The 26,449-nt window shown below is 33.3% G+C and overlaps 3 protein-coding genes across 5 annotated transcripts; all 3 read left to right on the top strand.

Annotated features, from left to right (window-relative positions):
- The first annotated feature begins 237 nt into the window (after positions 1-237).
- Positions 238-14,325, top strand: LOC111714413 (uncharacterized). Of its 2 annotated transcripts, XM_023489515.1 has the most exons (9): positions 255-381; positions 1,348-2,075; positions 2,717-2,720; positions 10,584-10,666; positions 11,594-11,667; positions 11,902-11,956; positions 12,289-12,349; positions 13,818-13,887; positions 14,157-14,325. In XM_023489515.1, exons 1-9 carry the CDS (start codon positions 323-325, stop codon positions 14,160-14,162), a joined length of 1,140 nt encoding a protein of 379 aa, XP_023345283.1. In that variant the 5' UTR covers positions 255-322; the 3' UTR covers positions 14,163-14,325. The 2 variants fall into 2 exon arrangements, with proteins under 2 accessions (XP_023345282.1, XP_023345283.1); XM_023489514.1 differs by lacking the exons at positions 10,584-10,666; positions 11,594-11,667; positions 11,902-11,956; ... (1 more) ...; positions 13,818-13,887; positions 14,157-14,325 and having other exon boundaries at positions 238-381; positions 1,348-2,186; positions 2,409-3,042.
- LOC111714414 (heparin sulfate O-sulfotransferase-like) lies at positions 3,965-10,031 on the top strand. Of its 2 annotated transcripts, none has more exons than XM_023489517.1 (10): positions 3,965-4,162; positions 4,282-4,368; positions 5,469-5,560; positions 5,873-5,972; positions 6,879-6,940; positions 7,136-7,218; positions 7,564-7,621; positions 8,020-8,073; positions 9,332-9,422; positions 9,702-10,031. In XM_023489517.1, the coding sequence occupies exons 1-10, from the start codon at positions 4,059-4,061 to the stop codon at positions 9,904-9,906; spliced, it is 936 nt and encodes a 311-aa protein (XP_023345285.1). In that variant the 5' UTR covers positions 3,965-4,058; the 3' UTR covers positions 9,907-10,031. The 2 variants fall into 2 exon arrangements, with proteins under 2 accessions (XP_023345285.1, XP_023345284.1); XM_023489516.1 differs by having other exon boundaries at positions 3,969-4,162; positions 4,255-4,368.
- LOC111714412 (uncharacterized) lies at positions 14,158-26,449 on the top strand. The gene is made up of 20 exons (XM_023489512.1): positions 14,158-14,431; positions 14,949-15,005; positions 16,653-16,739; positions 17,170-17,256; positions 17,317-17,643; positions 18,065-18,126; positions 18,228-18,293; positions 18,494-18,802; positions 19,164-19,346; positions 19,559-19,625; positions 19,749-19,810; positions 20,537-20,578; positions 21,303-21,443; positions 21,958-22,079; positions 22,495-22,554; positions 22,914-23,076; positions 23,580-23,907; positions 24,595-24,797; positions 25,254-25,329; positions 26,013-26,449. Exons 1-20 carry the CDS (start codon positions 14,222-14,224, stop codon positions 26,232-26,234), a joined length of 2,874 nt encoding a protein of 957 aa, XP_023345280.1. The 5' UTR covers positions 14,158-14,221; the 3' UTR covers positions 26,235-26,449.

Raw genomic sequence — 26,449 nt, 5'->3', positions numbered from 1 at the left:
AATGATCTCTTTGCCCTCTTAAATATCAATTCTATGCGTATTCAACTCAATACAAGTCAATATTTTTCAATAATAGTTTATGCGAAAGGGATCAATTTGAATATGAATAAAATTATTACAAATATTTCTTGTATTTTTTTTAAAGATTTTAAGAAATTAAAAAAAAACATATTTTCAATAAATGTTCTCAACTAACCCCTGTTATCAATGTCAAGTGCATGGGTTAAGATTGGGCGAGTATTGTTGTTGGTTCCGCAGTTGCCAGCGTGCGTGCGTACAGGACGCAACGTATCGGGGTATACGCAATTTTAGAAGCGCAGAGATGGAGATTTCAATGCTGACCATTCTCCTGGCTTTTCCAGCCTTTAGTACTCAGAACAGGTACAGTGGGGCCTATAAAACTCGGATGAGGAAGACGAGTGGGAAACTTATTTAACGTTAAAGGAGACTGTCGTTGTACTTAAAATTTAAAATTTAAAAAGCCGTCATCTCATGAATTAATTTTCTTGTTTAAAAACTATTCCATTCTGTTAATTTCTCCATTGTTTCTGATGCAAAAAATATGCAAGTCACTTTTGAACCCACAATTGAAAAATGATAATTTTTCAAAAACAAAACAGATAAAGCTTTTGATCAAAATAATCTTTTTTAGAAAACAAAACATTTTATTTTTTAATTAATTAGAGAGCACCGTTGTGAATCGGACATGCCACTCAATCAATGGAGGATGACTTGAAAATACATTTACAGACTATTTAAGATGATTCGATTATTTGCTTCATAACAACCTCAAATATGCATAAAATTTGTCAAATGTCGTGTGTTTTGGGTCTTAGTGCATGGAGGTATAATGCATTTATTGTTGCAGATATATTTCTGTTCTAGGTTATTCATTTACTAACTCTGAATTTAATTAAATATTTCAAAGTTACATAATGAATAAAGTTTGGGAGGGAAAAAATCAAACTTCAAAGCGGAAAATGTTTCAGTATTTTTTAATTAAAAGAATTCAAGATATGTTTTCGATATTTTACATACAAAGAGGAAAGAAAAGGAAGGAAAGATCTTATAAACATTTGAAAATAAAAATCAAAGACTGAAGGGAAATCATTAAAATTTGCATTACTTTAAATTTATAGAATAGAGGGGGAAAAATGAAGGCTAATTCTTAATTCACTGCCATCGTGATAATTTGAAGAGTGCCAGAAACAATAAGAAAAAATTTTAAAAGTAAAGTTGTGAATTGTTTAAAGTGCACAACACACGTCAAGGATTGATAAATTCTTTAAAGAAAAAAGTTATCATTGGATTTTTGGAAATTATTCTCTTATCAAACATTTGTTTCAGGTTACTTGTCATAAACTCTAAACAGAACGAAATGCTTTCTCAGTTTAGTCACGCTCTCCCTGGACACTCTTCAATGACAATTATCCAAACCTTCTCCCGACCCCAAACCCCAACCTTCTCCCGACCCCAAACCCCAACCTTCTCATCCTACATCGAAAACCAGAGTTCGGTTTCAACCCCCTTCCAGTCCCTGCTACACAAGCCCCCTCAGACTTCTCCACAAGAACAAAGAAACTCCTTCTTCTCTCATCCCTCACCTGTATCTTTGGATAGGTCAGCTCCTACCATAACCAGAGCTATTTCAAGTGAAAGTTCTTCTCAAGAATCATTTTCAAGTTTGTCCCATGAATCTGAGGAATATGGAGCGTCTCCAGCATTATTACAATACACATCTTTAAACAATGAATTCAAACAATCCAGGGAAACGAATCCTCCACTTTTGGAGGTAGAGGTCTATCATGCTCCTTTGAATCAAGTCCTACCAACAAATATGAATAAACATCCATACCAAACAAACTTTGATCTGGATACAGTTGAAACTCCAAGAAATCTATTTAATGAACCAACCTCAAATTTTGAACTTGTTAAAGAAGGTGGAATGAGAAGTTCATTTTCACAGCATTCTCTAATTGATTCTGAATTGCTTCAAGGTGATCCACTGGCGTATTCTGAAGAAGAGATCATGAATGAAGATTATGATATGTTGATAAAGAATGATGACACTTCTAGTATACCGGGTCCTTTTGCACCGAGATTCAAGATTGATAAGTGGGAGGTACCTCAAGATGAAGCAAAAATTGAGATTGAATACAACTTTTTAAACACTGGACTTGTACCAGGTATATAACATCTAGATTTTTGAATCCTGCAAATAAGTTTATTATGCTAATAATAGTTTTTACAAATTAAGATTGATCATTTAGATAACTGCATCTTAACATAAATTACATTTTTTATTTAGGGTAGCTTAGAAGGGGAAAAAAGTCGATCAAATATATGCAGTGTTCACCATTTATTTTCAACTCTGCATTGAAAACTTTTATTCATAAAATCGTTTTTAGGTGTTTTACCTACTGTACCTGGTGGCCTGGTGAACATAAACTATGGATTACATGCCTGTGTTCATCTTGGATCTGAACTAAGTCCAAATCAGACAGCCAATCCTCCAACAAGGATTAGTTTTCCTTCCAAACCTGAGAACTATTATACTCTTGCTATGATAGATGCTGAATCAAGAAATCTGCATTGGCTTATTGTTAATATTCCTGGAGGAAAGGTAGATCAAGGAAATGTGATAGCAGTATATCAGCCGCCATCTTCAAAATATAGTACCGGAATGCACCACTATGTAGCTGTGGCGCTAGTGCAGCAAGAAGGCGCTTTTTTGAACGGACTAGAGGATTATATGGCTTCAACATGTGACTGGAAAAACAGAGAAAACTTTGAAATCTCCAGACTGATGAATAGGTTCAGTCTAAACATTATTGCAGGAAATTTTTTGAGATCCATGCACGATTATGAGTTTTCTGAACAGTTCTGCAATTACTCTTACTTGTAGCTTTAAAGGCATCGATATCACCGAAAAGTGGTTTTAAAACATTAAGTGTATATTTAATTTAAATTATATCTTGTTATCCTCTTTGTTGATGAATTATTATATCAAAATAAACATAAATAGTAATAAGATGGTACAAAGTATAGTTTTACGATTTATTCTAAACATTTGCTTTTCTTACACTTTGCCAAAGTTTACTTGCAACGATAAAAAAGCTTAATATTACAGAATACAACGTTTTACTTTTATAACGTTGGAAGTTGACATACAGTGGTAGGCTATTATATCAATACAATGAAGACGAACTTTGATTTAAATTTTGATTTATATCAAGCTTTTCCTTGAATACTTGTAAACTTTTCTTTCAAAAAAAGCTTGCTAACATTCAAAACTTTAATAAAAAAGTCGTCTTTGTAAGTATTTGCGTGACGCTTTTAATGTGTTTAAAAACCTAAAAAAACGAACCAAGCTTTGTCCCATTACTAGAAAGGGAATATAATACTCAATGTAAAGTGAAAAGTTATGGGGAAACTGGTGATAATACAAAACAACTTAAAACAAAAAACTGTGTTTTAGTTTTTTTTTATAATTCCTTGGATGAATGATAAAAAAATTCAATTTTGATGCTGCAGTTCAAGACACCCTACTTACCCTGGAATCTATTATCTATGTTGCAATTAACCAAAAAAACGGGGAAAAGAAATAAATTTTCTATTACGGAAACCCGTTCATCACATGTAGGTCGGATGTGCAGTATAGCAGATTTGGCGTGGGTCAGAAGTGGAGTATAGCGGATTTGCGTAGGTCGAAAGATAAATAATTTAAGCCCCCCCCCACCCTGAACAAATTCAGGAGTACGCCCATGATCTTGTCCCTTCTGGTTCTGTCTCGCCTCCATGTACCTAATACTTTTCGGTATAGAATAGATATCGGTAATGTTGATTCTACTTTTTCTTTTCATTTAAATTTGTTTTAGGATTGTCGTCTTTGATTCACTAAAAATTAAAGTTTACTAATGAATTGCGGCAATATGAGCATAAATATTTATTTCAGAAAATCCGGCGGAAAACGTAATTCGTTAAATAAATCGCAGCAAAAACGTATTCTTGGATTTTTGGCGCAGATATAATGAATATGCAACATTATTTTAGATGAAATGGGGTATATCAAATTTTATTTGATATTTGTAGTTTGCTGTACGTTCATATTTTTCTATTTATATGTTCACACCCAGCCAACATCTGCAAAGGATCTCACAAGGTATTTTTTTCAAGTCGTTCTTTTTGTGATTATTCTAGTGAATTATTTTTTAATCAAATTATATCCGATTATTTTTTAATCAAATTACGCAGTTCCCGTGATAGTAGAACTTACTCCAGACCTCCAGTTCTCATGTACAACAGGATTCCTAAAACTGGCAGTACATCTCTCATGAACATTGCGTACGAGATACGCAGCCAGAATAGGTAGGACGAAATCTTATACACTTCGTGCTTTTAGTTGTGCGTCAATAGTTCTTTAAATAAATTAAAGCTCCTTCGTCTGTCAAATAAAGATATCTTTTCTTAAAATTTAAAAATTAATCTTATTGTGTCTGTCCTAGAGAACGTTTTTTGGACCCCCTCAGGCCCTCCCCCCTCCTATCAATTTTGTACATGACGAAATTAATATAAATTTATTATTATTTAGGGTAGGTTAGGTTAAGACACTTTCTGGGCCGAGCGCTGCGGCTAGGATAGGGTAGGGGGCCGAGCGCTGCGGCCACGGGTTAAGGTTTGTTAAGACACTTTTTGGGCCGAGCGCTGCGGCTAGGACAGGCTAGGGGGTCGAGCGCTGCGGCCACGGGTTAGGTCAAGTTAAGACACTTTCTGTAAGATCAATGAACAAAATTGATAGGAAGGGGGGGGGGGGGGTTCAAAAATCGTTCTCCAGAAATATACCATCTTATTTATCTTATATTGTAATTATTTGAAAATTATTTGAAATTTTAAGAATAACTAACATGAGAATGTTTTTGTCAAATGATAATTTTTTTCTTCTTAAAGGATTATTTTACTTCCATCCGTTTATTTTGATATCCGGTTCAGGGGGTATTAACGAACGTCAACTCTTGAGTCCGTTCTATTATACGAATTTTGGACATGGATCTCATATGTGTCACATGGATATAATTTAAAGTTATTTTGTATTATTTTAGGGTTAGGTTAGGGTAAGACAATATCCGGGCCGAGCGATGCGCGGCTAGGACAGGCAGGGAGTTCGGCGCTGCGGTCACATGACCAGTAATATCCAAACAGCTGTCATAAAAACGATATTATACCTGTCACTTTCCGGTGAATCGCCCTGTTTTATTTTCTTTGTTTTATTTAGTCTTTTTTGTATAGGGGGCCGAGCTCCGCGGTTAGGACAGTCAGGGAGCCTGGCGCTGCGGTCACATGACCGATAATGTACAAACAGCTGTCACAAAAACGTACAAAATTTTGAGGAGGGGGGGGGGTCCAAAATCGTAATTAGGAAATGACCAACTCTTAAATTAAAATTAATAATTTCTAATATTACCTTCTAGATACAGGATAGTGCAGGTTAGGCTGACATCTGCAGGATCCAAGAATATTTTATCCTTCAACGATCAATTGGAGATCAGTAGAAATATATCGGGTATTAAAATAGATAATATCTCCAGGGGTAGCTTATAAAATTTTCCATGGGGGGGGGGGTTGTAACTAAATTAATTAACGTTAAGTGCACCTGAACTTAATATACCCCCCCCCCCCGAGAGTTTTTTTTACAGGGAGTTTGGTCATATTTTATTTTATAAATCATGACAAACTGGAGGTGAAAGGTTTACATCTTAAGGAAAACACACAGTTTTTGTAAATAGTATTCAATACAAACAATAGTATTCACTGCTTATCCGCAATAACTTCACTTCTTTCGAAATAAACGATCTAATTAATTTTTTGTATTCAGCTTGGTCCAGTCTTCCTCTTCTCTTCCATGGACACTTTGCATACTTTGAGCCTTCAACCCTTGGGGTAGATGTTCATCCTGTATTCATCAATCTTATTAGGAAATAACATTCATTCTTTAATTCCTTTATTCATTCAACCCTTGGAGTAGATATTCATCCTGTATTCATCAATTTTATTGGGAATACATTCATTCTTTTAATCCTTCATTCATTCTAACCTTGAAGTAGATATTCATCCTGGATTAATTAATTTTATTAAGAATACATTCATTCTTTCATTCATTCAAACCTTGGAATGTAATTTAAAATTCGTTGATGGTGATGGACCAAACCTCTGTAGAGTAAAGAAAATTGATGTTAATTCCACATTTTATTGATATAATAGCCATCAAAATTGGTAGTAAAAAATGTTTAAAAACCACTAGCAAACTAACAAAGAAAAAAAATTAATTAAATAAAATGGTCCTTCAAATGGAAAAAGGGAAACTAACTCAGATCATGAGATGGAAAAAGATAATTTTCAAATATTTGTTTTAAGACAATTATTATTCCTTGAGATTGTTTCGTCATGAAGATTAAAAACAAACTGTTTATATGTATGTGCATTAAGTTGTGGTGGGGGTCAATCTAATCAACGAACTTTTCGTTTCGGGGGGGGGGGGGATTGTTTAAGGAGAGGTGTTTGAACCTTTTAAAGAATTGGACTGTAAGACATAAACAACACTCTTTTTTCAAATACTGAATTATTTTGAATACAAATTCGTATTCATTCATTTTAACTTTCGAGTAAAATTTATCCAGCATTTATCAATCTTATCAAAAAAAACATTTATTCATTCATTTATATCCTATGTCATAAATCCATTAATCATATTATTATTATCAGAATGAACTTTATTCTTAATTTTTTTATTTTAAAGTCAGTGTTTACGAAATCTTTTAGTCAACATTAATCTTTAAAAAATCTCTATGACCAAAAGAGATCTAAAATGATGTTTTGTGCAGAAAACCTTTAGAACGACTGGTTTCATATTATTATTTCCTGAGGTACGGCGACGATATTCTAGGCAAGAGTTTTTGTGATATCACTTTACATATTTTTCTTCAACAATAGCTTTTTTACTTTAAATAGTGCACACTTTCTTTTTGAAATTATTATTTTAATTCTTTTTTTCATACGTCAAAATAATTTTTTTTTCATATTTTATACGTGTTTTATTCTCTTTTATTAGCCACAATTTTTTATCCGAAAACTGAAATAGAGGACAAGGTTCGATCCAAGCAAGGAGATACAACAACCTTCGACGAGTGTGTTGAGAGGAATCAACCAGACTGTGATCCGAAGGAAAATATTTTTGAGGGATTATGCGTACATCTGTTATAGACAAATTCCAACACATCTATGAATTCGATGGTGCAATATAATACATATTTTAATGTTGTTTACAAGATCTATTTTGTTTCCATTTTGTTTTTTTTCTTGTTGAGAATTGGTATGACTGACCTTTATTATAATGTTGATTAGACCTCTCTTTGCGTTGATATCTTATCAAAGTCACATTCTTTTGTACTTTATGTCTAACATGTCAACTTTTATTCTATTTGTATCATTGAACAGTTGTAGAGAATTTAGCCTGTGCAGTGTCAGAGTTACATCTATACCTACATTCTTAAAAATATTTGGATATAGAAGCTTTGGATGCAAATTCCGTTTTTTTGTGGATCCTCACCCCACTGCTGGGAACCAGGCAAGAACACTAAATATATAAATATATTACATCCCTACTGATTGCCAGGCAGGGACATTAAATATTTTATATCCTAAGGCCTAGTATTTTTTTTGGTTAAACCAATAAAACTCTTTAAAGTTGAATTTTCAATTATTATTTCCGAAAACATTTGATAACATATTTGTTATTTTTAAATCTTTAATTTTTATTTAAATTGTTAATATGAGGGGTCTTAATATTCGTGGTTGGATAACGATATGCTGGAGACATTTTTTGAGTAAAAATATAGATATAAATAGTTACTCAGTGAATCTATAGACTCTACGCAGATATTCTCAATAGGGGTCTAGAGGTTAATTCACCAAATAACCAAACTAACTGGATATTCTTATCTTTAATTTAATTCTGATATTTAGGCTCATCCTGGGCACTTGAGCAGGCTAAACAAAATCTTATCAATAAATATTTAGGTAAATCGAACTTATTCTTGGTGTTGACTCATTGTTTTTTACAATTTTTTATTGATTTTAAATATGATTCTATGATAGGAATATTAAAGATTGAATTGCCCCACCCGCTAATAAACAAAAGATTCACAAAAATTATTTTTAGCTTCAACAATATATTTTTTTTTTCATTATATGAAAAGTAGTATGTTATTAATTGCCCTGCTCTGTAGTATGGAAAAGGTTTGAAAAGTTGATATAAGATGTGAATTGGTTAAAACACTCCCCTGAAATTCTATATTCTTGAGTTCTGATTATATTTGTATGTAGTTCGTGCTTAATCATTATTTTTCTATTGTAGAGGAACCAGAATAAAATACAATATGTTAGGCAGTGTTAGTTATATTTTCTACTATTATATTTATTGTAGTTGTATTTTTCTATAATATTTGTTTTATGATCGTATTTTTCAACAATATTTGTATTTTTCTATAAAACTTGTATTATAATTGTATTTTCAATAATATGTGTTTTGTAGTTGTATTTCTCAATAATATTTGTATTGTAGTTGTATTTTTCTGTAATACTTGTATTATAATTGTATTTTTCAATAATATTTGTATTGTAGTTGTATTTTTATATAATACTGGGCTGCATGACGACCTAACCGACATGTGGCCTGACCCAGGTCGTATTTACCAGTATACGATCCTAACAGGCCCCCTACCCTGAGGCTAACATCTCATTATCTAATGGGGGTGCTGGCGGGTCGGGTAACCTGTTTTACTTCTAAGCTTGCTTAGATGACAAATGGGACCCTTCGGTATAAATAAATAAATATAATACTAAATGAAGGGCCCGGTGTTGCCCGTGAAAAAAAAAATTTGATAAAAAATATTTTTGAAAAAATTTGAAAAAATCACTTTTTTTGCCTAAAACACCCCACGGCCCGTGGCCAACCATGAGTGTCCACAAATAATTTCAACTCATTTGGTCATGCCGGCTATAGGTAACAAATATAATATATATATATAGGAATGTCTTGTTTTATTTTTTGTTGTATTTTTCTAGAATACTTGTATTGTAGTTTCATTTTTCTATAAAATTTGTATTGTAATTGTATTTTTCTACTAATATTCTTATTGTACTTTTATTTTCTATAAAATTTGTATTTTAGTTTTCTTTTTCTTTAATATTTGTATTTTGGTCGTATTTTTCTATATGGCATTGTAGTTGTATTTTTCTTTAATATTTGTATTTTTCTATAATATTTGTATTGTAGTTGTAGGTGTGACTGAGGACCTTGAATCCTTTGTAACTGTTCTAGAACTCCTTCTTCCACAGTACTTTGCAGGAGGGGTTCAGTATCTCAGGTAAACTAGGATATATCTTAATAGCTGTCATAGTTCCATGTTTTATCTTTAAAAGATTATGGAAGTCCACCAACGCAAGCAGAAAAATCCTCGAATTCTTAGATTGTTACTTTTTGCTTAAAAATAACATTCAAACTCCCAACTTCCAAGGAATTTTGGTCCATCATTAATTTTTAAAGATTTAGACCATGTATTTTCATTATTTAGGTCATTTAGTATATGTATCCTTTTACCATTCTTCGGTTCACTTAACTGTTTGTAATTAACTTAATATTTCAGAGACACGGGTAAAGCACACATTAAGCGAACTAAGCATAAAGATCCTGTCTCCCAGCAAACCATAGATAAAATGAAGCGGAGCAAAGTTTTCCAGTTAGAACTAGAATTCTATAATTTTGCTCTCAAACATTTTAAATATACCAAGAAAACTGTCACCTCTAACAAACATAATTTTGTTTACGAGAAAGTAAGACCGAAGTATTAATATACATATATTTGTAATAATTTGATAAATCATACTTTTTAGATTCATTCAGTGCAAACCGTCTTCTCCTTGCTAATATTGTGCCAATTAGTTTTGCTTAGTTTATTCTAGTGCCAGACTTGAAGTTTTTAAAGAAAATTTGTATTTAAAAAAAAATTTGCAGTCATTGTTATCATGATTATTACCAATTAACCTAGCTATAGTTTTTGTATCATTAATTCATGCCCATTCTAACAAGAACTAAAATAAAGATTTAAAAAAAGTTTATTTTAAGCACTCATGAAGTAAAAAAAAAATGAAAACTAAAAAGGGATAAATTGAAAGTTTTTCGCAGATTGTTTATCTTTAACTTTCTAACTCTCATTACACCATTTTTCTAGGAAATCTTAAAATTTGCCTAAAATGTTATTTAAATCTTGTAAAGAGGATAAAAATTTACATTTAAGTTCATTAATTTACAAACAATCATTGTAATACAAATATTTATTTAAGAAATACTCAATTAATTACAAATTTATTTGAATTAAAATTAACAATATTAACCAAATACGTTTCTTACGTTTCTTACTCAACTTGCCTTCGAAGTATTTGCAAGTATTCGTCTGAAGGCCAATTCTTTTTTCAAACTTTTACTGGAAAAACTAAAATAAGACTTAAAGGTTAAAGTGTAAATTTTCAGACAAGATGTCCGCAGGAGCTGGAAACCAGGGGAAAGGAGGGGCAGACGCCCAGCCGGAAAGAAAGAAGCAAAGTATTCTAGGTATGGCGTAGACAGTTCCTTGGATTCCGGATTCCGGATGAACATTTCTTTAAAATTTATTGATTTTTTTAACAAAATAAGTTTCAACTCATTTTTATTTCTTTTTTTGCTTATTTTTAGGCATAATTTAGGAAGTTAGATTCTTGTGGATCCACCGTATCCCGATCCTAAGCATCGGGCGTAGCGATCATGATCTTGAACATAATCTTGTTCTGATCATTTAATTAAATTAATTATTATATTTTTTTTTGTTTCACAAAATCTTGTTTGATTGTTGTAGTCAGTGTTCCCAGTCGCCACAGCAATGAAAATTTCTAATCTGTTGTTGACTTTTGTTAGATTTTCTAATCTTTGTATTTCTGGCTTAAAATGTTCTAATCCTGTCCTAACCGATTTATGGTGCTCTAATCCTGTTAAAACTGGATTTAGGTGTTCTGATCCTGTTAATACCGATTTTAGATGGTCTTGGGGCTCCACGATGGGTTCTCTTTCATAATTAAATTGATTTGATTCGAATCCTGTTATAACTTGTTTTAGGTGTTCTAATCCTGTTAAAACTGGTTTGAGGTTTTCTAATCTTGTGAAAACTGGTTTTAGATGTTCTTATCCTGTTAAAACTGGTTTTCAGGTTTTCTAATCTTGTTATAACTGGTTTTAGATGTTCTTTTCCTGTTATAGCTGGTTTCAGGTTTTCTAATCTTGTTATAACTGGTTTTAGATGTTCTTATCCTGTTAAAACTGGTTTTAAGGTTTCTAATCTTGTTATAACTGGTTTTAGATGTCCTTATCCCGTTATAACTGGTTTCAGGTTTTCTAATCTTGTTATAACTGGTTTTAGATGTTATTTTCCTGTTATAGCTGGTTTCAGGTTATCTTTTCTTGTTATAACTGGTTTTAGATGTTCTAATCCTGTTCAATATTTTCCAGATTTGCAGAGGTTTTTGGACAAACAGATTCGGATCAAGTATGCCGGTGGACGGGAGTGCAGTGGAGTACTAAAGGTATAATAATGTTTGCTCAGGAATTATATTAAAGTTTACAAACGAAGAAAATCTAATTCTAATTCTTGTATCGAAAAAATTAACTCATTTCATCTCATCAACCAGTCAAACATTCGTTATAATGTAAAGCGAAAAAAATATCTTATTAATAAAAATAACTAATTTCTTCCTATCCACTATCTAAACGTTTAATCAAAATGGTAAAACTAAGAAAACTTTTTTTCCATATTTTAGGGGTTTGATCCACTCCTGAATATTGTTTTGGACAACTGTATCGAGTACCTGAGAGGTAAAATTTAATAAATTATTTATCGAAAAAAAAAAATAATGTCAGAATATCGCTCAATTAATAAATAAGGTTTCTCGCCGCGGTTACAAGAAATCTTTTCTTGTAAACTAGATTACTTTTAAGAATTTCTTCGAATCAACCAAATAAACCCTTAAATAAAGCATTGCAATTTTAAGTTGCTCTAAAATAAGGCGAATTATCAATAATCATCCTCCCCTAGTCTAGTGTGCGCTAATTATTTATTGAGGACTAAATGGGGGGAAATGAATTTTCCCTCCCCTTAGCTTAAAAAAATTACCCCTTAAAAATAAATTTCCCCTTGGCTATTTTAGATCCTGATGATCCGTACAAATTGACCGAGGACACCCGACCTTTAGGCCTGGTCGTTTGCAGGTATGAAGCATCCGCAATTTTTGTTCGACGAAAAGGTTTAGCGTTCATTAATTCATAGCTATCAAAAACATTTAAATCGATACCACTGCTTCTATTTTATAACTTGGAACTTGATAATTAACTATTTGAGCTAAACTTACTGGTCTTTACGTAGAAGTTACAGCTCGGAGAAATTTGGGTCATCTCCAAGTTCATATGAAATTTTCTACCGCAGATTTGTCAGATTCAGAAGTGCTTTTTATACTTTTCTAGCATGTTTTAAACGATTTCTCATGTAGGAAGACGAATAGAAGTACTAATTTTTTTTGGCTTACAATGCTTGTCTCGGATTATATAATAGATTTCATTTTTTTGGCTTATCATTCATAAAACTTCCCTGTGGTCACATGTTGTCCCACAAAAAATTTGGGCCCGATCGGTTCAGCCGTTTTTATTGGACACAAACAGACAGACAAACAAACAAGCAGACAAGCCAAAGGGGATGGTGGAGTTGGCACATTTGATGTAAGGGGGGGAGGGACTGCCTTCATTTTTGGTTCAAATCTTCCAATTTTTTGGCTGCACGACTAATTACTAATTAGGGTTCGAAATTCCTAAAATAAAATCAAATTGAACTTTAATGACCTTCAATGACCTCTAATAACCTCCAATGACCTCCACAAATAGAAAATATTTCAACTATGGCTTAATGCATATCAAACGAAAGCTGGGAACCCAGGGAATACAGTAGCAGCAACAAATACAGTTTTTGATCTTCTAATGACCTCTAATGACCTAAATGACCTCCAAAGAGGTCATTAGAAGGTCAAGCACTATTTGTTGCCACTGCTGTATTCCCTGGGTTCCTAGCTTTCGTTTGATATGCATAAAGCCATAGTTAAAACATTTTCATTCTTGGAGGTCATTTAGGTCATTAGAGGTCGTAAGAGGTCATTAGAAGGTCAAATACTGGATTTGTTGCTGTTACTGTATTCCCTGGGTTCCTAGCTTTCGTTTGATATGCATAAAGCCATAGTTGAAATATTTTCTATTTGTGGAGGTCGTTAGAGGTCATTAGAGGTCATTAGAGGTCATTAAAATTCAATTTGATTTTAAAATAGGAATTTCGATCACTAATTAGTCGTGCAGCCAAAAAATTGGAAGATTTAAACCAAAAATGAAGGCAGGCCCTCCCCCCCTTACATCAAATGTGCCAACTCCACCATCCCCTTTGGCTATAGATTTCATTTTTTTGGCTTACAATGTTTGTCTCGGATTATATGATATATTTTTTTGAAATTCTCCCCTCTTCCATAATTTCTTATTTAGAAGGCTTGAAGTGTTGTGCAAACAAACAAGGGTTTGAATAACTGAATTTTAGATTTTTTGAGGGGAAAAGACGACATTTAAGTTTTTATTTTTCCCAAAAGCTTGAAAATTTATTCCTCTGAGTTTAAATTAAACGAAATGAAAACTTATTTTAATAAAGGGGGACAGCTGTTGTACTGATTTGTCCTATGGATGGTATGGAGGCCATATCTAACCCCTTCGTGTCTCAGGTATATTTACAAACTTTTCGAAAAGAGTAAAAAAAAACTATGATAGTTAAGGATTTACGGAAATGACCAATTCAAGCATGATTTTTAAGCATAGATAAGCTTGTCATCATTTTATTTACAAAGTTTGAACGGATTTGAATTTCTTGTAACAATCAAAGAAATTTATACATAACGAAAAAACAACGGTAGAAAGCATTTTTGTCTTTATGGGTTTTATCCAAACAGTAGTTTTTCTAATTTTGATCGTTATGCCTTGATTATTATTTCAGGAGTAAGGAAGGCTGGAGCTGTTGATAACATTGAACTATTACATCCTGTGTTTGAAGTGAAGTCAATGGAAGATCATGTAATGATAAATCTAAATGAGAAAAAAAGATTATCAAATATCTCAATTATTCTTACATATTCTGTTCTCGTCATGGTTTTTTTTCAGAAAAATGTAATGCTTGGTTTAGGAAAGGTGACTCTCGTTAGAGAGAGGGGGGAGAAGGAACGGGTCAAAGTTAAAGTTTGTCGGGAGCTTAATCTCTCCAGTAGATCAGAGGTAGGTTTAATCTCGAGTAGAACAGGTAGGTTAAATCTCCAGTAGATCAGAGGTAGGTTTGATCTCCAGCAGATCACAGGTAGGTTTAATCTCCAGAACACCTGCAGGTTTTCATCTCCAGCAGAGCAGGCGTTTGTTTAATCTCCAGTAGTACACATGCAGGTTTAATCTTTAGCAGAACATAGGTACTGGTAGGTTAAGTCTCCAGAAGAATACATGTCAAAGACATGTAGGTTTAATCTCCCGTTTGACACATTTAGGTTTAATCTCTAGTAATAGATCACAGGTAGGTTTAATCTCTAGTAGAACACAGACAGGTTAATCTACAGTTTTTAAAAAAATAATTTTCATTTAGTTTTTTTCTCTCTCTGAAATAGGGGAAAAAATAATTTTGAGTTCAAAAATAATGATTTATTTGGAGTATAAACTTGTCAGTTGAAGTTCGATTAATTTCAAAGCATATTAACCCTGTGTCGGTTAGATCGAATGTAGAATTTAATAGCATAATAATATTTAGGTTGAATGCTATGATGATCCTGATGAATGGGAACAGTTTAAACTGGAAAAGAAAAAAGTAAGATTTTCTAAAAATCATTATTTAAGGCTTAATCTGTGTTAACCTGTGTTAACCTGCGTTAGTCTGAAAACTCAAAAGCCTTGATCTGGAAAGAATTGAGATGGCATGCCCCGGCTAGATCAAGGAGCTGTCAAGGACAATCTTCGGCTTCTTGATTTGATTTGATTTGATTTGATTTGATTTGATTTGATTTGATTTGATTTGATTTGATTTGATTTGATTTGATTTGATTTGATGATTTGATTTGATTTGATTTGATTTGATTGGTGTATTTTACAATCTTTGCTTTGTTCTACTTATGTTGATAAGTAATTAAGACAGTTGCATTCCTACAGCCTAGGATAACAGAGCTCTGCTAGAAGGCTCTCTGCACTATTTGCAGTGGACGCTGAGAAAGTTGTCTGCACATATGGAGGGAGGGAAGGCCAACGGCCCTGAACCACTTTCTCAATTATTTAGCCTCCTTCTTAACTACAGTAGTCACTGCCGGGGTTACTTAGTCAAGAAAAAGGAATAACAAAGAGCTACTATGTCCAATACTAATCCGGTTTTATATCAACTCAAATAAGCGATCCGAGCCCTTTCTGAAAGGGCCCTGTCCCTGCTCCCTGAGCAGAGCTGTTAAAGGGGACAACTCCGCATTCTGCATGCAGTGGTGCAATTAAATGCGATACTTCCTGAAGAATTCCACTGGACTGGGAACATGTGGAAAAATGGAATGATTTTAATAAAATTCTAATACGCCACTCCTACAAACCCTTATCCTCATCTCCAACTCTCCTCTACCTACCATCTAACCTTCTCACAAGCAGCGAAATGAGACTTGAGGACATTTCTCTGTTGAATCCTACAACAAGTTTACCTTAGAGCGGGTCACTTGATTATCCTTCATTGAACAGCAACCCTCCTTGTACAGGAAAGTAAATATATGCGGTTCAAAGCAAGGAAGCTATTGCTCCCTCGCTGCAATTAGAAACTTATTTGAAGTGCTAGAAGTGATGATCTAGCCAATGCAAGTAGACAGAATGTTCAGCGCTGAGACTGCAATTACATTTAAGCAAACCAAAAAAACGGAGAGGGGTACATCTATACAATAAAATAAACAATCTTTCAACAGCAGCGCCATAAATGGACCGCCAAAAGGAGGCTAGAAAAAGAGAAACTGCGGATGCAAGAAAAAAAGATGATTGATGAACATTTGAAATTATTAACTATGCCTCGTACCATTTTATTTTACAAAAATTATAAAAAAATAAATTATTAAAACATTGTTAAAAAATAAATTATTAAGAATTTATTAGTTGGTTGATTGGCAAAATAAATGGTTTATTAATTAAGTTGTACATTTAATCAAAACGGTGATTGTGAAAGAAATTGATCGTCAATGAAGGGTAGTAGAGGTGAGAACATAGTATTACAGAATGATTCAATATATATCAGAAATATGTCTATTTGAGATATTGTCGGTTACTTCCTTTTGAATAGGAAGTTCGTCGTTCGGTTATAATTTTTTATCAAACAGTTGGATTAAACTATTCTTATGGTAACCATTCACTTTAAGCACTAGAATTCAAAACTGTAAACTGCTAGTCCTAAAAGTTTAAATGTGGTTGTCAAGCAAAATTTATAAATATTTCCTTTAAGGAGGATAAACTGGTGGCAGAAGCTCGAGGAAGGGCTGCTCAAGACAAGCTTTGTAGAGAAAAATGGATGCAGAAAAAAATTGAAAAGGTAGTTTTGTTAATGCTATGTAGTTTCCCCATCTTTATAGTTCACTTGCTTGGAATTTAGAATTTAGAAAACCAATCTTAGAACATTCCCGTTATTCTACCGAGTTCCCTGATCAACACTTGAGGAAAAATGGTAAAAGGGTTACTATCGGACATAAAAAAGAGATTAATGCTTATTACTTAATATATAGACAATCCAATAAGTTTATCTTAAGAAATAAAAATAAGTTGATATTAAAGAAATAAAAATGTTAGGAAAAGTCTGCATTACCATGTCGGCTGGTATCTACATTGTAAATTTTTTTAATCGAAGGACAAAGTTTAAATCCTAATAAATACAGGGGTGGGTTGTCCCAAAACTTTAATCAAACCACCAGGGAACCGACTGAGCGCATTTTAAACATAATTGAGTTCAAAAGTTTTGACCTTAGGCTGAGAAAGACATGAAGGAAAGTGTAGTTCTAATTGAGAAACTGAGATCAGCAAACAAGGTTTGGGAACAGGAGAACAATGTCCAGGTAAGATAATATTTACCATTCTTTAGAACCCATTTTTTAAATTAAAAATTATTATTTTAGATCGTTGATGTTAATCCCCGAAAAATAGCAGTTGAGAAATCGACCAAACCGGTTCAAAGAAAATCTGGAATTCTGCAGGAATCCGGAAACCTGCAGCCCAGCTTGGTTTGCCCGGAATCCAGGAAAACTGTCCCGCGTAGAATCATCTCTACTGAACTCGTGAACCGTGGGGGCAACAGCTCTCGAGGAAAATCCACGAAAGATAGAAACCTTGTTCCAAAACCCCGAATATCATTGGCTAGTCGGACTTCTGGGAATACAACTGAAAGGACTGATAAAGAAGGTTTAGATTTATCAAGACTATCAACTATTCTAGAAGCTACAGAGGTAACATGATACAAACCAGTGCTTAGGATCCGGCTTCCTGGATCCGGATCCGCAAAAATACGCGGATCCAAGGGGTAAAATATCAACTAAAAGCTGCAAAAAAAAATTTTACTCCTAAAACCCAAATCTGAACTTTTGAAAAAAGAGAGATTTTGAAATTTACTCATTACTGAATTGTTCATCAAGTTTATGGTAAAAATAAGCGAAAAAAATAAAACAAAATATTTGAAAATAATTTTTTGTTAAAAAATTCAGTAAATCTTAAAGAAATGACCTGGATCCGGATCCGGATTTGGATCCGGATCCATTTTTTCCAGTGCGGATCCAGGATCCGGATCCGCATCAAAATTAAATGGATCCTAAGCACTGAATTATAAACCTTGTTTAAATTATAAATCCTCCTATATCACTATTTGAACAGAATGTTGGAGAATCAACCACAGCCAGTTCTATTACAGATGAAGTTGACTTTATACCCGTCAGGTAATTATTACCCCCCCCCCCCACACACATACACAGTACACGCATATTATCAGAATCAGATAAGATAAAATTTAATTCACTGACCCCGACTAATATTTTAGAGGTCCAAGTAGAGCTGAAGATGAATTTTCATCGAACAGTGCTAGCGTTGAAGTTGCTAGTCGTAGGTAAAATCTTTATTGCTGAGACGTTATCTTAACCTTTGTAAATAAATAACACAATTGTGAAACTTATTCTTGAGTGGACTTTAATAAACTTTTGAAGAAATATGGTACAAAGACTTTTCCCAAATGTTGATATAAACCAAAATGATTTCCCGTGATAAGACAATGTTTCTTAAAATATTTGGAAGACAAAATATATTTAGGACAATAACAGAATCATCTTTAAAACGTCCTTCATCGATTCTTCCTGCCTCAAGGACCTCTGAAGTCTCCCGTCCTCCTGCCTCGGCCTCTTTAAGAACTAAAGACCTCCAAACCTCAAGCAGACCACTAGACAGTGGGGTCAGCTCTCTCCAGCAGGAATTTGAACCTAGGGCTGGATATTTCAAAACCTCTGACCGAGGTCAAAGCCCTGGAGCTGCCCATGATACCAACCTAGATAGTCCGAATGTCAGTGATAGTTTTGATCTCGAATCTGTCGGATATATTCTTTCTCGAATACAGGAACACAGGTATAACAGTCAAAACTAGACCTACGAATATAAAATATTTTATTTATAGATTTTCAACATTTCAAAATTATTTGTATGTTTTAATTGTGCCGGCATTTAACCTTTTCCAGGGCTACCAGGGCCATTCTGGTAAATGTGAACTACATCGACACAAAATATGAGCTCGATGAGTTCAGTCCTTATGACGTTTATGTATTCAAATTATATTAATTAATTTTGCAAGAATGTTTTACTTTTTGACAAACTGGAGTTCTTGTACAGCTTAACGATACGCAGTCATAAGTTGGTCTCTGGGGCCTTCAAAAAGTTTTATGGGCCTTTTATTGCTGATTTCTATTCTTTTATTTTGTATTTTATTTAGAAAGAAGTTAGAGGAGAATAAGGAAAATACAGATTCGATGGAGTTTAGTCCTGAAACTTTATTCAAAACCGTTGAAGAAAAACCTCAAGGACAGAAGACGAAGGATGCTCAGCACAAGTTTAAAATTGATCAAGCTTTTATTCAGAAAGTTTTGGAATTTGAAACTTCTTCACCACTCCTAAGGAACGACATGTTTTCTTACAATTCCAAACTATTAACACTTAACAGTCAAGATGGATAATAAAATTAAAATTAATAGTCTGAGATATGTGCATGAAAAATATTTTCCACTTAACTCTGAATTTGGCGGAGTCAGGGTTTGCTTTTTGCAATTAACTGTGTTTGGTTACATTAAGTGTTAATTCTAAGTTTTAAAGAAAAATGTTGTGAATTAGCTCGAAAAGTTCATCCAGAAACTTAAATTCCAGCAACAGCAATCCAGAGCCTAGTGTTGAGCTGAAGGTAGAGAGATTTTATTTTTATTTTAAGAATGAATAGAATTAAGGATTTTTAATGTACTTAAAAGTTAATCGTTTTCTTGTTTGTCAAAAACAGGCAAATTACTACCATCAGTCTATTGTCCAGGATCGGAGAAAAACAAGAAGAAAATATAAATCCTCAGCCCAAGTTGCCAGTCGAGATATTAGGGAACAAACTATTTTAATAATTCATTGAAAGAAAATAATCACAAAGAAATTCGAATTAAACTATGCTTTTAACTTTCAACTTTGATTGACGACACGTCTAATTGTTCTAATTTTTTTCTCGGATTTTTCTGTTTACATTGGTGCATTTTCAAAATATATAATTTCGACATTTTTTCATTAACTTTGGGCTCGATCAGTTCAGTCGGTTCGTTTCTTTGATACAATCAAAACATGCGTGTAAAGTATTGACGCGGGGAAATAAACATGTCATGTCCCGGGGGTGTCCCATTTTAGGCTGTGGTAGGGCATAATTCTGGACTTCGGTTCAGCCTGTCCCGTGGTAGTACCTCATCTTCCGATGGCCGGAAGCGGGTGGCGGTCTGGGTTCTCTATCGTGGGGGGGGGGGGGGGCTTTCAGATCTGTCTTCTGATTCTCCTGAAACATTATAGAATAAACCTCAATTAAGATACATCCAGGGGGGGAGATGTACGTTTCTTACTGAATGTTAGATGGTCTAGATTAGTTGTAAACAATAATGGAAAATCAAAACTCAACGGAACGGTTGTAGATTGTAGAAAAAAAAAGTTTTTTTTATTGTGTGGTTTGCGTGGTTGGTATTAACTGTATATGTAAATAAATGATTTACAATGAAAAAAAAAAACTTATTTTTTATAATTGAAACACCGTACTTTTGTTGGACTGAAAATAAAATGTTTGTTTTCTAGTGCATCTAGTTTATCAGATTTAGAATGTTTAAAGCAGTACAGGTAGGGGGCAGTTTATAAATTATACTAAAACATTCAGTTTTTTGGTTAACTTCTTAAAATTCCTCAATATTTGTTGATTTGAAGATAATGATTCCCAATTTTAGTAAATTGTCAAGTCTGGTCAATATTCCTTAAAGGGACTCTAAAGAAAAATGAAAGGGGGTAGAGGCTGAAACCTACGCATTTTAGGAATTGATCGAGACCCATAAGAGTTCTATCTGATGTTCCTGTCTCGAAAAATTGATATAAAACTGTGTCAAATTTGTATGAGACACGGCACTGCTATTGGTGGGAGTTCTGGTCTCGTGATACAGACTCAGTAATTATGTTACCAATTATGTCTATTTAAAATGAAAAATTATTAAATTCAAATAATTATAGGAGCAAACCTAACTTTTCAGGCTCCTCTGGGATATTGTCGTTTTCAGATTGGTTGCATATTTGCTGAATATGATCTGTTTAAACCCACGATTTTTATGCAAAATTTTATATATATTAATTTTTTTATAGATTTGACACATTTTTATATCAATTTCTCGAGACAGGAACATCAGATAGAACTCTTATGGGTCTCGATCAACTCCTTAAATTTTTAGGTTTCAGCCTATATACCCCCTTTAATTTTTACTTTGCAGTCCCTATGAAAACTGAACTAAAAACGGTTGACTTCTTTAAAATGTTTTGTTCTGTATGTTCAAATTTTAAAAACGACCTAAACTTAAAGGAGGCATAAACCTGTTGGAGCCGAGACTAAACCTCCGGATACTGGAACCAATCCTAGTTCTCCGTCAGCAGATCTAGCATTTAGGAAATCCAAGGGAACCCGTCCTAGCCATCTTGCTCCGGAAGAAAACGATAAACTCCGGTAAGTTTTAACTAATAGTTGGTGAGTGGTAGACTCAATTTCTTGTATTTTAATTTTATTGTAAATAGTATTTTAACGGAGATTTATTGTTGGGTGAAATTATTGTTTTATCGTTCTGGTTTCGCTTAGATACCATTTTTTGGTAATAAAAAGCGATTCTTAAAATGGATGTTTTTCGCTATATATATGCACGACATTTTTCACATGATCATCGTAATTGTTCTTGAAAATGTTTAAGGTTTTAGACTCCTTAGCATAGTCGGGCAAACTGTTCCATGGGTTTATCACTCTCACAGAAAAAGAGTTTTTTTCTCATGTTAGAATTGAATTGCTTCACATTTAAATTAAATATTACAGAGTTATTTCAAGGAAATCTTGATTCAAACACTTTCTCCGTCCCGACCACACATCCTGAAAGTTTAACTATAAACCCAAAAACAAGTTATTTGATTAAAGCTGTTCTACGTGTTGATCTGGATCCCCATCTAATTATAACTTATGTTCTGTTTATTAGGTACTATATAAAGAAGTTACTAAGTATGAAGCATGAAGACGTGAAGAATCTCTCAGTTTCTGATCAGTCAACACAATCAACTAATCAATCCAGTTTAGTTCAATCAATCAATAAGGATTCAGGTAGATTAATTTTATTTTATTTTCAATTCTTAAGTCATATTTAGACCTAAAGATTGTCAGTCAATTCTGACAAACTTCAATTGAAATTTATTTGACACTCTTTAACCAGAGTAAAACATATTTCAGTGCATCTAATACCAATATATATATTTCTCTTGTTTGTTTCTTTATCCGTCTGTCGTGTATGTATTTATGTATCCAATAAACGTTAAAACAGCTGAACCGGTCAGGCAACTCAAATTTTAAAAGTTGTGTCCAGAAAATTTTTTTTTTAAATGCGCCAATTTTAAACAAAAAATTCAGCTGAAATATTAGAACAGCTAAAAGGGCGACCAATCGTTAAAAAAATCTTAATTTTATTGTAAAAATCATTTTAGTGTATGAAATATTTTCTTAAATTTAATGTTATTTTAAGATTCCCTTGTACTACATTCCTCGTTGAAAAGTCCATTATCTTGGTCTAGTTCGGATTCAGGTATTCTTACTTCTCTCACTTTTTTTAAAAGTTATTTTTTTCAAACTTCTGAAACTTTTTAAAATTCTTAATGCTTTTTATGCTTTTAAAATTGATATTAATTTTTTTCAAAATAAAGAAGAAAAAATTTACGTTCCATTTGTCAAAGTTAATTTAAAAAAATCTGAAATCAGTTTAAGTATTGTTGTCAATAAATAAATTTGTTGTTTAAATTTTATTTCAAATTAACATTCTTCTTAGCAATTTTCCCAAAATTCATTCAATTTTTGAACGAGATCTTCCCCTTAACTAGTATTCCTCATTTTGTAATAGCTTTCTTTATTCTTGGCTGGTTGGTAACCAATGATACCTCTGTTTAGGGAAGAAGGTTCGGTTTGATCTCCACCCGTCCAATATTCTCCACCAGTCAGAGAACATAGGACGGGTTCAGGAGATCTTCAGCTCATTCAACGGTTCTAGAAGGATGGATTCAAGCTTAGATGCTACTCTATATAGATCTTTGCAATTCTTGGATCAGGACAGGTAAGCAAATTTTAAATTTTGGTTACGTCCGTTTTGCACTATGGTTTTGCATTTTTTTTCACGACATTTTTGATTTTCAACATTTCTTAAAGGGACTAAGTGTAATTTCAAATGACTCCGTGAAAATATAGAACTCTTGAAGGCTTTATCAAGCATCAATTAGATACTTATGTTCATATTGTTAAAAACTGATCATTTTCAATCGTAAGAATTGAAAAAAAATGACTTGCGAATTTAACTTAAGGAAAACACAAAGAAATATTCTAAATTAAAAACTTTTAACCAAGGAAAACGACAATATCTTCCACTTTATTGATCAGATAAAAGTTTCAATGGTACCGTTGTGAATCCGGTATTGCCTTCTTTGCATGGAGTTGAAATTACGCTTACAGTTCCTTTAAATTACGATATTTATAGTTTTTTTAATGTTCTTATGGAAGAAAGACATTTTGTGTTGGAAGAAATAAAAAATAAATTAGTTTCATTCAAACCTCACATTTCAGAGGAATAGATGAAATTGACGGTGTCACCAGCACAAATATACATTATAAAGATAGGGTAGCGGAGAACCCATACCTTACGGAGAACCTACCCAACCTTTCCTACCCAGAGATACAACAGATATTTCAGAGGAAACGATCAGAACTAGAAAACCAACTTCAACTTTTAGACAAACATCGGGGTCAACCTGTAGATCGACAGGTTCATGAAGAACAACACAGTCAACTTGAAGAGCTGGATCTACTTCATCGTCTTGAAGTACTAGATCCTCCATATCCAGAAGAGGAAAGAAGCAATATGCGAACCAGTTCTTCTAATCAACAATTAGAGGTTAGATACTACAAACAATACCTTCACAGGTGGTTTTATGAGTGAAAAATTCTTGTTAAGATCTTGATCAATTTAAAAAATAATTCTGCTCATTATTTATGCAGTCTTGAATTGATAAATGATTCATATGTGTTTCCCTAAATTAATTTTCTATAGCAACAAGCTTATTTTTACAATTTTGTTGCCATGGATTTGGTGTGAAAATAGTTAAAACTTCACGTGTCTGTACACATGTGTAAAAATTAATATTTTACAAATATTTAATTTGAAGTTAACGGATATATGTTAAGGTATTGTTGGCGTAATTACAAGTGGTCATACATGCAAATATTGTAATGCTAGATTCACAACGGTACCCTTGAAAACTTTATCTAATCAATAATAATGTGAACGTTATTGTCCTTTTTCAAGATTTATAGGTGTTTAATTCTTATAACTGTTACATGTTTTCCTGCAGAGGAAATGCGCAAATCGGTTTATTTGAGAATTTACAGTTGAAAATAATAAGTTTTCAAAATTGAAAACAAATATCTAATTCATAATAAATCAGACAACGCTTTAAACGGTACTGTTGTTTTTTATGAAAATCTTTCGGCGTAATATTTTACTACTTTTAACTCAAAAGGAGGCCTGATGAGGTAACCTGAAACAAACTAACACTGAATAAATACTCCTTCCTTTCTTTAGGTTTCTGAGGGATCACTTGTCTCCTCTCGTCCGTCCTCAAGAGCTAGAGTTGCTCGTCCAGAATCTCCGGGTTCAGGAGGAAGCAGCTCAGCACATGAGAAGATTGAAAACTACAGGAGCAGCAGTAGCAGTTTAGCTGTTCTTAGCAGCTCATCTAGTTCATTAACTCATGTCACCAGTAATCCAGCTACAAGCAACATCAGGTCGGTATTAGAAAGCAGTTCTATTTATTTTGTTCGGATTAAGATCTACGGAGAATATAGATATTAGATATACTAGGCGTCCTTTAATTTTAACCTTTAATTGTTGCTTTTTTTTCGATTTTTCATGTTTTTTAAAAAATCGACATTTTTAAACCCTCCATATATGCCTTCCCTTGTAAAAAAAAAAATTTATTTGGGCCCGATCGGTTCAGTCATTTTGGCGTTTATCGGTCACAAACAAACAGACAGACAAGTAAAGTTAATATATATAGATAGATCCGCAGAGCTTTTATTAGGTTTGTATTTTAGTTTGGTTTATATTTTTCCACTTCAGTCGGAATCAAGCAAAGGAAGCTAAAGCATTATTGTTAAAAAATTTTTAAATTTCTCTTCTAAATTCTTTTGTGATTGATTGATTTTTTCCGGTTTAATATTCTTTTTGTTTTGTTTTGTTAGGACCATTTCCGGAGAACTCAGCAGTTTTTCCTCTGGCTTTTCTTTATTCAAAAACCCTAAGGAACACCAAAAACAGGTAATTATTCCAGGGGTGTATAAAATTATTTTTGGGTGGGGGAAAGAAATCAAAGACCTTAGAGTAGGGGAAGTGAAGGAAAACTGGAAGTAAAAAAAGGAAGGTAAGGGGAAAAAAGGAAGGTAAGGGGAAAAAAAGGAAGGTAAGGGGAAAAAAGGAATGTGAAGGCGGAAAGGTAGGAAGGGAAGTAGACAGGGAGGGAGGGAATCGGAAAGGTAGGGAGGGAAGGAGATAGGTAGGGAAGGGGAAAGGGAGGGAATGGGAAGGTTAGGAAAGGGAAGGTCGGAAATGAAAGGGGAAGATTGCGAGGGAAACAGGAAGGTTGAGAAGGAAATAGTCAAACACATTAAAAAAATTTGGCGCTACGCGCACAAATTCAGGACAAGCAGTTTTTGTTAGAGAACTTGAGCGTTACAACCCCAATTAAAATAAATAAAAAAAAAGTTAAAAAAAACTGCCTGTGGCGCCATCTATGCAAAAGGCATCTTTGTGGGGTTTATAATACACTGCAGTATAAATCTTTAAAAATTATGTCTTTTTAGTTCTCGAATTTAGGTAAGAAAATAAAAAAAAAAATTGGAGGGGGTGGGGAAAAAGAATAAAAAAATTGGAATTATATACACCCCTGAACTATTCTTTGAAGAATATTAAGAATGTTATAATAACCTGAACCATATTTTCAGATTCACAGCACACCTCTACAGAAAGTATCTACGAGTGTGAGTATATATACTAGTGAGTACAGGAGGGAGACCACGGACAAAGTTAGATCAGTTTATACGGGTAAGGTTGAAGAAATGCGGGAAACTTCTACGACGTTCTTCTCCGATGTCGGAACAGATAGCGAGTCGGGGAGTAGAATCAGCTGCATAGATCTCAGCTCAGACCAAAGCAACCTTGGATAGGTTTCATTCAGAGTATTTTAGTAATTTATGTGACTTGCCAAGAATTTTAGCGCAAACCTTTACTGCAGAGAGAACGAAAGAGTTTTGTCATAATTCGAATTAGACATGCCATTGCCATGCCACTCTATAGTCGATGGTTACCTTAAGTTACCTCTACACTTTTTAGTCTCTTTTTAAATCAATCTATTTAATTTTTCTTAGATTAATTTAGCCAA

Source organism: Eurytemora carolleeae, unplaced genomic scaffold (assembly GCF_000591075.1).
Source record: "Eurytemora carolleeae unplaced genomic scaffold, Eaff_2.0 scaffold530, whole genome shotgun sequence".
Lineage (NCBI taxonomy): Eukaryota > Metazoa > Arthropoda > Copepoda > Calanoida > Temoridae > Eurytemora > Eurytemora carolleeae.
The sequence above is the reverse complement of the archived record's forward strand: the minus strand, read 5'-3'. Positions and strand labels throughout refer to the sequence as shown.